General features: G+C 32.0%; 1 protein-coding gene across 1 annotated transcript; it reads right to left on the reverse strand.

Moving 5' to 3' along the window:
* Positions 1-2,778: 2,778 nt before the first annotated feature.
* Positions 2,779-11,848, reverse strand: LOC129914693 (serine-rich adhesin for platelets). Its single transcript, XM_055994034.1, has 8 exons — positions 11,142-11,848; positions 10,984-11,078; positions 7,410-7,586; positions 6,851-7,348; positions 5,879-6,786; positions 3,702-4,028; positions 3,535-3,639; positions 2,779-3,469 (listed from the first exon to the last, which is right to left on the reverse strand). The coding sequence occupies exons 1-8, from the start codon at positions 11,179-11,181 to the stop codon at positions 3,409-3,411; spliced, it is 2,211 nt and encodes a 736-aa protein (XP_055850009.1). The 5' UTR covers positions 11,182-11,848; the 3' UTR covers positions 2,779-3,408.
* Between the last annotated feature and the right edge of the window lie 2,208 nt (positions 11,849-14,056).

Here is a 14,056-nt window from a genome sequence, read left to right on the forward strand (position 1 = left end):
TTTTAGTTTATATATAAATTTTCATTCATTGTGGTCTAATAAATTTTGGTGTCGTAATATCGATGTTATTTTGTGTGTACCTTAGGGTGGGTCAAAAAAATCGAAATTCTTTTTTTTGAATTGGTACTCCGAAAAATCGATTGCTAGACCCCTCTAGAATATACACACCAAATATGAGCTCTTTATATTAATGGGAAGGTCCTCCGCTTTGCAATTTTCCATTTTTACATCAAGCTTCTACTAAAAAAAAATAATTTTTTTATTAATTGACTTTTTAGCAAATTTCTTTTCATATTCTTGTAGGAAATTGAACGCTCTACAAAAAAGGCCTTATACACTTTTTTCGTTTATCTAACCGTTGAATAGATATTTGAGGTCCAAAAATCGAGAAAATCTTTAAAAATTCGTTTTTTGTTCTTAATTTTGTAACAAATTGAAAAATTATAATGATCAAACGCGCAAGACATATTCTTGTTGAAAATTGATTGCTCCACAAAAAAGGTCTTATTAACTTTTTTCATTAATCTAACCATTCTAAAGATATTCGAGGTCAAAGTTAAAAAGAAATATAAAAACATTTTATATTTTTAAAAAATTTCTAATTCACTGAAACTTCATTATTTTCAAATTAGCAAGATATATTCTTGTAGGGGCTTAAACGTTCTACAAAAAATTCCTTGGAATGAAATTGATTGCTTTAACCGTTTAGAAGATATTCGTATCCAAATCGCAATGCATACGGGTCATAAGAAAACTATTGAAATCAGTGAGCATTGGTTTGGATACGAATATCTTCTAAACGGTTAAAGCAATCAATTTCATTCCAAGGAATTTTTTGTAGAACGTTTAAGCCCCTACAAGAATATATCTTGCTAATTTGAAAATAATGAAGTTTCAGTGAATTAGAATTTTTTTAAAAATATAAAATGTTTTTATATTTTTTTTTAACTTTGACCTCGAATATCTTTAGAATGGTTAGATTAATGAAAAAAGTTAATAAGACCTTTTTTGTGGAGCAATCAATTTTCAACAAGAATATGTCTTGCGCGTTTGATCATTATAATTTTTCAATTTGTTACAAAATTAAGAACAAAAAACGAATTTTTAAAGATTTTCTCGATTTTTGGACCTCAAATATCTATTCAACGGTTAGATAAACGAAAAAAGTGTATAAGGCCTTTTTTGTAGAGCGTTCAATTTCCTACAAGAATATGAAAAGAAATTTGCTAAAAAGTCAATTAATAAAAAAATTATTTTTTTTTAGTAGAAGCTTGATGTAAAAATGGAAAATTGCAAAGCGGAGGACCTTCCCATTAATATAAAGAGCTCATATTTGGTGTGTATATTCTAGAGGGGTCTAGCAATCGATTTTTCGGAGTACCAATTCAAAAAAAAGAATTTCGATTTTTTTGACCCACCCTAGTGTACCTATGTACATATAAGTAGTATGTATAACATTTCAAAATTCTATATTAAAAATTTTTTTAAATGCATCCTTTTTAATATGTGTTTACGTATATATTGCTTCATTTGATATATATTTTCTTTTTCTTTTAACATTTATAGTTCTTTTTTTTTTTCCTTAGTACTGTTTTTATTTGTACTTATAACTTGTATCATTATTTTTTTCTTGTTTTTTTTTTCAAATAGAACTCTTTATTTAAATTAAATTTTAATGATAGTAAATTAATTAAATTATAAATTAAAAGAAATATAAATCATTTGAATATAAAAGTGTTTAAATGCTGTCGTGCTGATTATATGGTGCTTTTGATTTAAACCAAAAAGATTTCAGAAGACTTATCCAAATTGTTTGGTTCTCATAAAACATGTCTAAATTAAATTTCAAAAATTCGTATAAATCGGTTCAGTTTCATTTACCCAAATAGTTTTTTGGAAAAGGTTTGTATAAACTGTAGTTTTTAAAAACAAGTAGTTTCCACCGCAAAACAAAACTTTTAAAAGATTAATATTAAATCCTTATAGGAATGTACCTAATGCAAATCATTTTAGGAAAACAAAAATTCCTTACAAAAAGGTTTTCTAGACCTTAAGTGGGGATTACTCACGAATGTTTTACTTACAATTTAGGTACCTTAATATTACAGATGTAACTATTAAGAAAAACCAAAATTCAACTTTTCGTATGTTCTTTACTTAAAGATTCTGCTGCGTAAGTTGTAAAATTTGCGTTTTTAAAAATTTATTTACTCAGGTTTGAAATCTTTCTCACCATAAAACTTATGAAAGTTAAAAAAATTAATGAAGTAAAACATTTTATCTATTCGCTCCAATCTGCAAAAGATGTCTCTTAAATCTGGATCACCAATCTAAGATTTGGAACGTTATTAAGCTAACCAACGACTAAGCGAATATATGTTACTGCGTTGTAAAGCTATTTCTTTTTATATAGTGGAATTTGGTGACCTTTTTGTTGTTGCATTTTGTTGATAAATGAGCTTCAGTTCAAAATGAAACAAATATTAAATGTTCATGACGTTTCATCAATATTTCTTTTTATCGTAAACTTTAAATATTTTTCAAAAGTTTTGCACCCATTTTTTAGCCCGAAGTGTGGTTATAATAAAGGGGGGACTAAAAAACAATAAATTTGTCCAAGAAAGTAAAATCTTAATTCTTCACTACCCAGATATGTTATTCAACTAAAAATAAGCAAACAAAAATTTAAACAAAAAACAATTTAATTTTAAAATTTTATTAAAAATTCTATTAATTATTTTTTTATTTTTATTTTAATTTTTATTAAACTAAACAAAAAATAAAAACAACCTCAAAACATAATATCGAGATTCAAAAATTTTGAAAAAAGATATGAGTACAAATTTGTGAATACAATACCATTTTTGGGGTAATTTTTTAGGTAACGCTACATTTTATAGTTGCCTTCTAAATTACTAAACACCAAAAAAGAAGATTTATCAAATTTATTTTACATGCGCATTAAACGCGAGTATGTGTGAGAAAGTGCAAATTTTGTAAAGACATTATCATAAGACAAAATATATATTGTTTTTTTTATAATACTTAAAGTTTTTTTTTCTCTGATTCAGTCTAAAACTTCACTAATTAACCCTCAGGATAAAATCAATATCAAAAACTATACTCTTAACCATACAAAAAAAATAATATTAAAGTTCAAAACAAACTATAGTTGTTGTTAAAGCAATTTTGGTGATCAAAAATTAAACTGGAATCACATAGTTTAAAGTAAAAATTAAATATAAAATATGCAATTATGTAAAAATTGTATGTGAAAACAACAATTATTTAGGAATATATTTGAATATAAAATGTTAGGTTGTCTGTAAATACTCTGATTTCCTTTCAAATTTCGAAACATTAATTAATTGAGTTTCGAGAATTCTAAATTATATTGATTTGACGAGATTATAAACGAACTTTTAGAGATTCCATACGACTGACAATGCGACGACGCAATTCAGCATATCTAAAAAGAAATAAACAAATATTTTAATACAATTCTAGGTCCAAAAACTTTAACTGTTTACTTACTTTTCTCTAACTTTGGCGATTTCACGCTCCAACTCATCGTTGTAGCGATCTAAAATTGCACGGCACTCTGGTACGGAGAGGTTGATAAATTGAGCAACCTCATTGCTGAAAATATTTTTGAAATGAATTTCTTAAAATTGTTTACACTTTATTGATGGTGATTTTACCTTATTTCTTGAGTCCTTTGAGCATCCATTAGAAACATTCGAGCTACATCTTCATGTGGACCAAGCATTATACGAACAACTAATGGATAGTCTGTATCCTTTAATCGTTTCTGCTCTCCATTATCTCGCAAAATGAAAAGTGAAAAATTCTCTGCCGGACTATCCACTTTATATTTCTCCAAAATGAGATTTATAACTTCTTGTGTTGTAACCAACGATGTCACCCATACGCTCATTTGTGATCCATAGGGTGGTGTAAAAAACGATGTTTCTCGATTATAAAAATGACCATTAATGGAGCAACGACGCTTGAGCTTTGTACGAGATCTAGAAATGAAACGAAATGCCATTAATAAAAAGAAATAAACAAGGTTAAAGGTTTCTATATGATGGCTGAAAAAGTATTGCCATCTTTACACGGTTAAATTTGTTGAACCAAAATACTGAACCAAAATCAACATCGGATACAAGAGCAATCACACGTGTCATATTCCCAGAAAATAGGGACACAAGAATAGTAATCGGCCAATTCACATCCATTACCCCATCGGAGTAACAAAGAAGCGTTAATCCATTGAAACACAATAGAGTCTCGGAATCTTCTATTAAACGACCAATACCGACTAACATATAGTTATATGAAGTATGCGTGCAACAAAGAAAACAAAGATGGATTTTTTAAGAACTATCTTTTCACCGAAACGTAGTTTTGACGACGTTATGGTACTTCAGTGGGATCTTAGTTATTTGATTAGGAAAAGAGACATTTTTTGTAAGCCAGTCCATGCACACAGATCGTCTGACAAAACTTTAGGAAACGTATAGATTTTGTAGAAAATCTTGCGATGGTAGACTTGGAGCACCCAATGGATACTATTACTATGGACGGAATAGCGATAAAAACCACTATTGACAATTTGGAGGAAGCGGTACCAGATCTTTTTGTCAACCAAAAATGGTGCAAGACTTCCAGGAACATTTTGTCTTTTACATCGAGAATCTCTACTAAAATAATAAAGATTAAGGAAATGCCTACAAAGAAACGAAAGAACTGACTATAATAACTAACAGGAGGTGCTAAGAGAACAAAAATAGGTAAATATCATATTTATGAACTCTACACAACACATTTAGTATAGTACTATAAGTGTCTACAGTCTCTCTTTAAGAACAGTTTCCTTCCAAATTTTAAATTGCAAAAATTTTCGCTTTTGCGTAGAAGAACAAACTTTGGGGAAATTTCTACTCTACCCTTCTGCGAGTAAAATTTTTCTACAGCGAAAACAACATACATAGATCTTATTATGTAGTTTAAATTTCGAGAAAATCAATCCACCAACTTTAAAAACTTCACCGTGGGTCTTAAATCTCACTAGATTAATATCGGATGCTAACTTGATATCGAAAAGGCATTCAATAGTGTTTGGATACAAAAGCTAATATGATCTTCGCCAACAAAAAGAGGCTCTACGAAGAGGCAAACACAAATTAACAGACAATAAAAAATGTGTCTAAAATCTCAATTCTGTGATAAGAAGTATAATCAGCACCTCGAAATTTCCCGACAACTAGTAGCTAGACCGATTCTGTTTCTGCACTGACTCTTGACCAGCACGCTAAATGGCTAAAATCTTCAATTTGTTGCTAAGAGCACATCCATTCTGCTTCGATTGCCTTTCTACAATAAGGACCAGAAAATCCATTTACTTGACCTACAAGAAGTGAGATATCGAGAAGAATTAAGATCATTTTGGTGCAGTTGGCCTTCCAGTCAAAATGTTTGTTAAAGGGGAACGATATAACGTTGTCAGAAACATAAAACAGGTACAATATGACGTTGCATGCTCCATCCGAGAAAACAAAACACTCTGAAAATTCTGTCTTAATATTTCGCTGCAGTGTACAAAATTGTGTCCGTTATTTTATGTGACTGGCAACGACCTAATCAGTGATCAGCCCATATCAGTCTCTCAGGTGTGCTGTGATGAGCATTATTACATATAGAAGCGTCATTATCCTGGTAAAAAAGCCACAACCACTTGAGAGCTAAGAGCACTAGGAGCTCATTCAAAAAATTTTAGTAAGCGTAACTGGAAGCAATGGTTAAGTTCATAGTTCATCCTGGGTTAGCGATATTTTGAACAAGATAAAGTTACTAACTCTCTAGTTGTACTTACCTCTTATTGCCTGACCTCCTCTTAATTGCCGTCGATCCAGTCCTTGGCGGTCGTCGCAATACCACCCCATCTTCTGTAACATGATATTGTTGGCCATTAATATACGTCTCTGTGGCTGTTAGCTCACCCGCAACATCAGAACTATTTGTATCGCCTCCTCTGCTTGTGTCGTTGTCACTATGATTGGGCGGATAGCAATCCATGCGAATATTTACATATCGCTGTTCGCTGCGTTTTATTGTCGACGGCTTGCGTGGCTTCAAAGTTGAAGATTCATCCTCGCTATCGGTAAATTCAAAACAAGTCGGCCCTGACTTTGAACGATTAATGCCTTTTTCAAAAACCGATCGACCATTATGATTATGATTCATATTTGCCGAACCAGATTTCTGCAGAGCATAATTCCTCGCCGACGAATGCTCAATTCCACTAACAACCCTTCTGCAAAGAGTGTCATTGATCATCGATGGATCAATAGAGCGCAAAGCTTGTTCGCAATTAAAACTCTTGCTCATTGCATTCTCACCGTAAAGTTTCAACGAATCATTTATTCGTGATGGATCAATTGGTTGGTTTTTCTTTAATGTGTCTTCGTTAATTTCTGGAAAATCATTTGATCCATTCACATATTCCTGATGGATACTTCGTTTGAAATCTTCAAAGTCCATTGGTTTGAGTGTGTCATCATCGTTGTCAGTGGTTGGATTGGTCGTTGTTGTTTCAGTTGTAGTTGTTCCCAATGATGCCGATGCTGTGATAAAGTTGTCGGAAGATGTTTCTGTGGTACTGCTGCTACTTTGCTCTGATGCACTCTTGGTCGGAGAACTTTCACTAGAAGATTGTGATGATGGCAACTTGACTGGCATTGTTTCATAGATTTTATCCTTCTCACTAAATCGTCGTTCTACCTGAAAAATAAAATGAATGTTTTTGAAAATGCTTCTTCCTTGAATAAGAATTGTTTTTTCTTACCTGTAATAAATCATCAATTTCATCCCATTCCAAATTATTAATACTCTCAAGCTTAGACGGAAGTGTTGATGCTGTACTGCCCGTAGTGGTTGTTAATGTTGATTGCGTCGCTGTTGGTGTTGTCGGCGTTACTGCTTCCTCAGACAGGGGATACTCATTTAAGCTACACGAATCAAAAGTCATACTATCTGATAAAGAAACATCTGTCGATAGGTCATCTACTCCGCCTCCAGTTGTTGTTGTCGTTGTTGCTGGATCAACTGATTCAGTTCCATCATTTTCTTTATCAGAATTCTCCGCTTCAACAGTGCTACTGGTCGAATAACGTCCAGAATTTCTTTTACGTATTGCAACAGTCCGTTGATCGTCATCTTCTTTTAAATGGATAACACCTTGCACACCCCAATATACTCGTAAAGCACCTTCAAGTATCAGTCTATTGTTAACCTCACGGCTACGCACCTCTAGGCTTTTATTGTCATAAAATTGATTATACAGCTAAAAGGATTATTAAATAAATTTATTAAAAAGAAAACTCAATTCGAGAACATTGACAAACCTTTAATTTTGATTCCAAATGATCTCTTGGTAGCGCTGGCGTACCATTACTATTGGCACGTTGGATACCCTTTTGTCCAAAATTCTTATGAGATTCTACTCGAGTACCATGGCCAAACAGTTGCGGGCCAAATAGGGCGCCATAACATGGCACATGACAATAAGGCACTCCCTTATGCTAAAAATAAAAAATATGTATAAATAAGGCAAACATTTTAAATGAACAAAAGAACAAATAGGGTTTAAATAAATAAAAAAAAAATATGCTGATCGTAATTTTTGATTTAGGATGGAATCTTGTTGCATATTGTACATACTTGAGGTGAGATGATAAGAGAAATAGGAGTTCAGATTTTTGAGTAACTTATAGTAACGCTCTGCTACTAAACTAACCGTTAAGAATAGGTTTCTTCTAACACACAAAAACAAACGCTTTACTGACTAGTTTATGGTTGGGTACCAAAACCCCAAACAACAAATGGTAAGAAATTTACACTTGTCGGAAATTTTTTTTAGTTGAAAATGTCCAAAAATGCAGATTCGCGGTTTTGGCGTTGCCCATTCGCAGTAATGGCGTTATGCCGACGATATAGATTCCATTACCGATATCCTAACGTGTCTAAAAAACGCGATCCGCCTTCAGGAACATTCGTCAATTTTTTAGTATAGTGAATAGTCTTTAACGATATTTTACTTGTGATAAACATACATAACATAACATATAACTTAAACTACAAAAATAAATTTTTAATTCGTACCCATTTTTGACTAAAGCAAAAAAAACACATTTTTTAGAGATTTTACCTGGTGCAGGTTTTCCCAAATATCATAAAATCTATAAGTTTTCTGGCAAAAGCGTAAACTACATTTTTGTTCATTATTGTTTTCTTCATAAATTATCATGGGTAAGCAAAAATTAATTCCATTTAAAAATTAATGTCTGAGCAATTAAAAAAGATATTAACATTTTTTATATGCAGGTACAAAGAATAGCATTTTTTCTTAATATCAAGACATTTATGAAGTTTTTATCATAAGTATTAGCGGAGTTATAAACATTAACATGAGTAAAGGCATGCCGAAGTAAGCGTTTTCTTAAATCATCGCTAAAGGGTATCAACTTTGCAGATAGAGAGTTACTGTAGAACAGTTTTTTTCTTACAATATACCCAAGAATCATCCCTCAAAACATTTTTATCTTAACCCGGGTAACCCTGTATATGCTTTGTTCAGGTGGGATCAAGGAAAGTGGTATTTATGAGCTACATTATCTAAGGAAGTAGCAAGATAGCAAGGGTCTAGCCCTAAGTTCTTTTACACGATTTAAGCAGCCGTTTGCTTTCACCCTAAGGTCAAATAACAGAGGAAGGCGTTTAAGAAAATAGAATCCCGGTTTTAGCTTACCGATTTGGTCAAAATTTTATTATTTTAATTTTTAGAATGTTCATTTATCGGGTTATGATACCTTGAAGACAGGTTAAAGTTTTATTTTTGGAAGGTCATTTCACTAAGTACACTTTTTAAACCATTATATGGAAAAATTCGACGTTAATCTAAAGTAAAAAAAAAAATGGGTTCCACTAGACCCATTTAAAGACTGTTTCAGGAGTCGATTGACTATTAATGAGTTATCTTAATCTTCCAAGTCTTAAATAAATAAGGATGGAAACAAAAAAAAAATACTCTGTTTATAGATGAGAAATTTTTTTAACCATAAATTAATTTTTAACAAAAAAAGTGAGGGAGTTTATGGCACAAAATCAAATAAGGCAAAATTGTTGTAAAAAGGGTTCACGTGGAAGTAATCTTGCTACAGTAATGATTTTGAGTAAGGTCTCATAGGTACAAAAGTTTCTCTCGAGTTAAGCAAAAAAGGTGTGAAAATAGGTCCAAAAGCTTGCAACAAATATATCTCAAACAGTAATATAAAACGTTTGCCAATTACTTTTTACAATTCAAAATGATGAATACTTAAAAAAAAACTTTGTTCCTGTACCAAAAGGCAGAAATAAACAGAAGTGGCTAATGTTCAACTTCCCAGATTTTATAAAAACATAAAATATACCCTCCATCGGTTCTTAGCAGTTTTTGTAGCATAACAGGTAGTATACTTTCAAAGCTAGGAGACTTAAAAGATAAGAAACTAATACATGCTGTTCTAGCAGCTCGAAAAGTGTGTTGCTATCGGTTTTTCCGGAGACTATATCTAATAGTAGCCGTGTTTTATTGGTAACTCAGTACTTAGCTCAGTAAAATTTTACACGGGAAACAACAACAAATGATTGCTGAGGATAAACAAATGTTTTGTATTTGTTGGTTTACAGAGAAACTGTTTTTATAGACTTATACATTTTTGACCCTTCAACAATATAGGATTATAAAAAATAAATAAAAGTTATCGTTTTTTGTTGTTTGCAGCATAAAATGTTTACTTAGTAAAATACTGAGTACCAATAAAACACGGCTAGTATTAGACTAATACTCATAAGGAGCTCATTATGAGTAGCACTGATTGCGCTTCTATGTATTTTTGGTTTCATTGAAGCTTCAGCAAGTAAAATAGTCATTTCAGGAGAGAGGAGAACAAAAACAAAACAAGGGTTCATCTCCAATTCCAGGTGATTGAGGATTCGATTTTAGAGCGCCGGATAAATGTATTATTCAAAATGAGATAAAAAATGGAAGTATCCAATTTTATTTATACCTACACAAAATACTAGACCATTCATCTATCTATGGCAATGAGGGCAGACAAAATTTGCAAGCATGCGAAATTGACGCAAACATAAACATGAGACATGCCACCCAAGACTAATTAACTAGGTACCTTTTAGTTTATTTTATTTTTTTTTTGTTATCTATAAAAAAAAATGACTTCTTTTATCCATAATTCTCTGTACCTACTTAGTCATAATTCACTGGAAAATAATGGAGCTTAAAAAGAAGATACTTTGAAGACGATACGTGATCAGAAAACAAATCAACTCTAACCGAGAAACATTCTCACTTAATAGGTCTTTGAACCCACATAATGGAAAACTCATATTCAATTTGTACTTCAAATCAAAACCGAGTAGAAGAAAACAAAAATGAATCAATAAAACAAAATTGGTCAAATACAAGATACAAATGAATCGACTTCTTTATTTAAATGACGATGGATTGGTATATCAATAAAACTTCGCCTCAATAGATAAGAAAAAGATAAATGTCTGAGCAATATCAATTAAAGTATTCATGCACAAATTGATTTAAAATCTTGCAAGATTCCGAAACAAATAAAGATTCTGAGACAAAAAAGACAAACAAAAGATACGCAGATACACAATTATTAGGGTCACTAGCTATTAAATAAGTTGACTTTTTTTTGTCTTCCCTTTTTTTTTTTTTGTTAAGCAGATCATCCAATTAAACCCAAGAAACTAACAAAGGCATACAAAATAAGGGAGGAATAGAAGAAGAATGATACAACTAAAATGCAACTAATCGTCACTTTGCCTAAGAAATGTATTTATAACCGCAACACACATTAAACCCTTAATAGTTTTTCTTTTTTTAATTGATATAAATCTTACCTCAGCATGTTGACCGGGATTCAATCGTTTGCCACACTCTTCACAACGCAAACATTCCGGATGCCAATCATAGCCCAACGATTGTTTTCTTTCAGCTTTAAAGAACATAATTTTATGAATTAAATTAAATATTTATAAAGTAATAAACATTTTTATACCAAAGTAGACAGGCTTTCCACACTTGTGACACTTCCACATGGCGATTTAACAGCCAGCTGCGTCTCGAGGAAAAACTCTAAAAATCCACCCACGAGAACAAAACAACACACAATCGAGTTCAAAAAATGAAAAATACTTTAATTAAAGTAGAAAAATTTTGAGTTTCTTTCGAGAGATCTTTGGATTTTACATGGAGTCGTCAAAGAAACAAGTTATTCATAGAATTCTTGACAAAATTACATTAAAAAAAGCCAAAAGAAAGAAAATAAAAAAACTTCCTGGAATTTGTAGACCAATCGAGTTGTTGGCTGTAGAATAGAATATACATAGATTCTCGTCTGTCCCGTCCGTTCGTCGTCGTTCGGTGTTCGGTTGTTGCTCGTTATACGCCTACAATAATTTAATCGTTTGGTTCTATCTACTACTTGCACTTGCAATGGAGGAGGATTTTTTTTTTTTGTTTATGATAGCCTCTTTGGAAATTGATAGATGTGTATTTGAATAGACATTATTTCTTTGTTTACTTTATTGTCTGGGTTTTTTGTTTTATATAGAAAATGAGAGGGGTTTAACCACGCACTTTTGGCTGTGGAAAAAAAAGGTTTTTCTCCGGTTTTTTTTTCACTGATAGATTTGATTTTTTCGCAAAAGAAGAAGACGAAGACAGTGGACTTGAATTTCGGTTCTTTGTGCACTTTTGTTTCAATTCGTGGGTGTTTCATAAATGTCAGTTTGACATTTACATTAAATTATGGCCGGTTTGCAGTGAATTATTTTTGTTATTGTGAATTGTTGAAAAGTGTGTTCGTTGAGTGTGTGTTTTGGTGAAATTTTTTAAGGTCTTGTTTAGATTGATATAATTTTTTTTTCCATGTGCCAGAACATGTCGAGAATTTTTGTGAAAAAATTTTCATTTCCCTCGATTTGTTCAGGCAAAGGGTGTAACTTGCAGTAGAGAAAGAGGAATGAAAAATTGTATAAATATTCGGAGTAGAAAATTAAGGTTTTCTATTGTGGTCCTTCTTCCATAGTTTGGTAAGTGTCAAAATACTTTCAACTTCTGGTAGCGAGAGAAGGCCAGACGTGCAACATCTAATTTCACTAACCAATCGTTTAATTCAAGGGCCAGTTGTACAAATGTGGTTCAGCATTGGTTGAGGAATTTAATTTGCTGATTTCAGTGGATTATCTGTGGTTTAACATTGGTTTAAGCAATGATTAGGCTATTTTAACACATAACCCAACTAGCACAACAGCTTCTATAAATTGAGATCTCGCAGGATCTACTTTTTATACAGCTTGTATTGAGCTTGCTTCAGAATTTAATTTCTTATAGAAGTTTGAACTTGTTTAACAACTTCTAATAAGTTGTTTAAATATTGTTAAAGAAACTTAAACGAAAAAAGCTTGTTTTCGGAAAAGCCTGCTTAATGAATTTATAGAAGATTTACAGAAATTACCAAGTTTAGTATTTGGTTTTTGGTTTTGATATTGAATAATCTAGCTGGGACACTTTTTGGTTTTGACATTGAATAATTTAGCTCAGACATTTTTTTTACATTTCTGCTATTTGAACTGATTAAGTTTTTGATTTCATTAATTAATATACGAGGATGGCCGAGTGCGTAGAGTGGTGGACTGCCACCAAGCAGATACGAAGTTCGATTCCTGGGTGTGGTAAAAAAATTATATACTTTTAAAATTATTATTAATAGATATACTAAAAACTAATGGAATAATAATATAATTTCAGATTAAAAGATAAAATTCATGATTTAAAATCAAATAAAAACCATTTAAAAAAGAATTATATTTTGTTTTTGTAGTAGTTTTTTTTTATTTCGATAAGACATGTATTAAAGAGCTATACAAGCTCTTCCGAAGCTATCTGTCAAATCTCAAAGCTTCTGTAGAGCTTCGGTAAAGCTTCGTTTAAACTTCTTATAGAGGGTCAAACTTGTATAACGTTCTCCTTTTTCCATGCCCAACAACCTTACTAAAGTTTAAAAGAAGCTAAAATGTAGCTTTTGTAATACCTTAACCGAAGCTGAAATGTTAGTTGGGAACGACCTTGAACCAGTGCTAAACCTTAGATTTACCATCCATTTCAGAAGATATAAGTTGCTGATCCACTGATCAAGGACGTGTTTGTACAATAACACTGACAACAAGCATAGTAAGCATAGCGCAGATTCAGCTAGAAAATCACACATTATGTCGAATGGCTAAAGTCGACTGGGATTCTTCTATTGGGGTTGTCACTTTAGTCACCTGCGGCTTACGTTCACACGAATCGACATACGCCGAAGAGCTTCGCCGAACGTCAAAAATCGACTCGTGAAAAGTCGACATAAGAAAAAAAAATGTAGCTAAAATTTAGGGTGATCTGCGTACTAGGGTTTAACATAAATGTGAATTGCTAAGCTCGACTGCAATTTTTTTTGTCCCGTTTAGCCCGGGCGTAATAAAAAACACACTTAAATGGGGTTTTTCTTTTTTAGTTCTGAACAGAGTTTGAACTGTCAAAAAAAATCTTGTTTCTTTTTTGTTCAAAAGCCTGGTACGCTGCTCGCGCTAAATTTTAGCTCCCATACAAATTATCGAAAAATTTTATCTGAGCTAAAATGGATCCCAATACAAATTATCGATAACTTGTATGGGAATTTTATCTCAGCTAAAATTTAGCGCGAGCAGCGTACCAGGCTAAAGCGTTCAGAGCCTCGAAATTTGTGTATATTTGCTGTCCAAAAATAGTTCAGAGTTTGTTCAGAGCACGAACTACGAGCTCGGAAAAAATAGACTGAACTTATTCTGAGTAAAACCTGAATGCTTTATGTCAATGAAAAAAAAAATATATATGCACAATCAGAATTAAAATGGCTGTTGAAGATGTCGGCTCAAGTGCAATTGGTCA

The sequence above is a fragment of the Episyrphus balteatus genome, chromosome 3 (genome assembly GCF_945859705.1).
Source record: "Episyrphus balteatus chromosome 3, idEpiBalt1.1, whole genome shotgun sequence".
NCBI lineage: Eukaryota > Metazoa > Arthropoda > Insecta > Diptera > Syrphidae > Episyrphus > Episyrphus balteatus.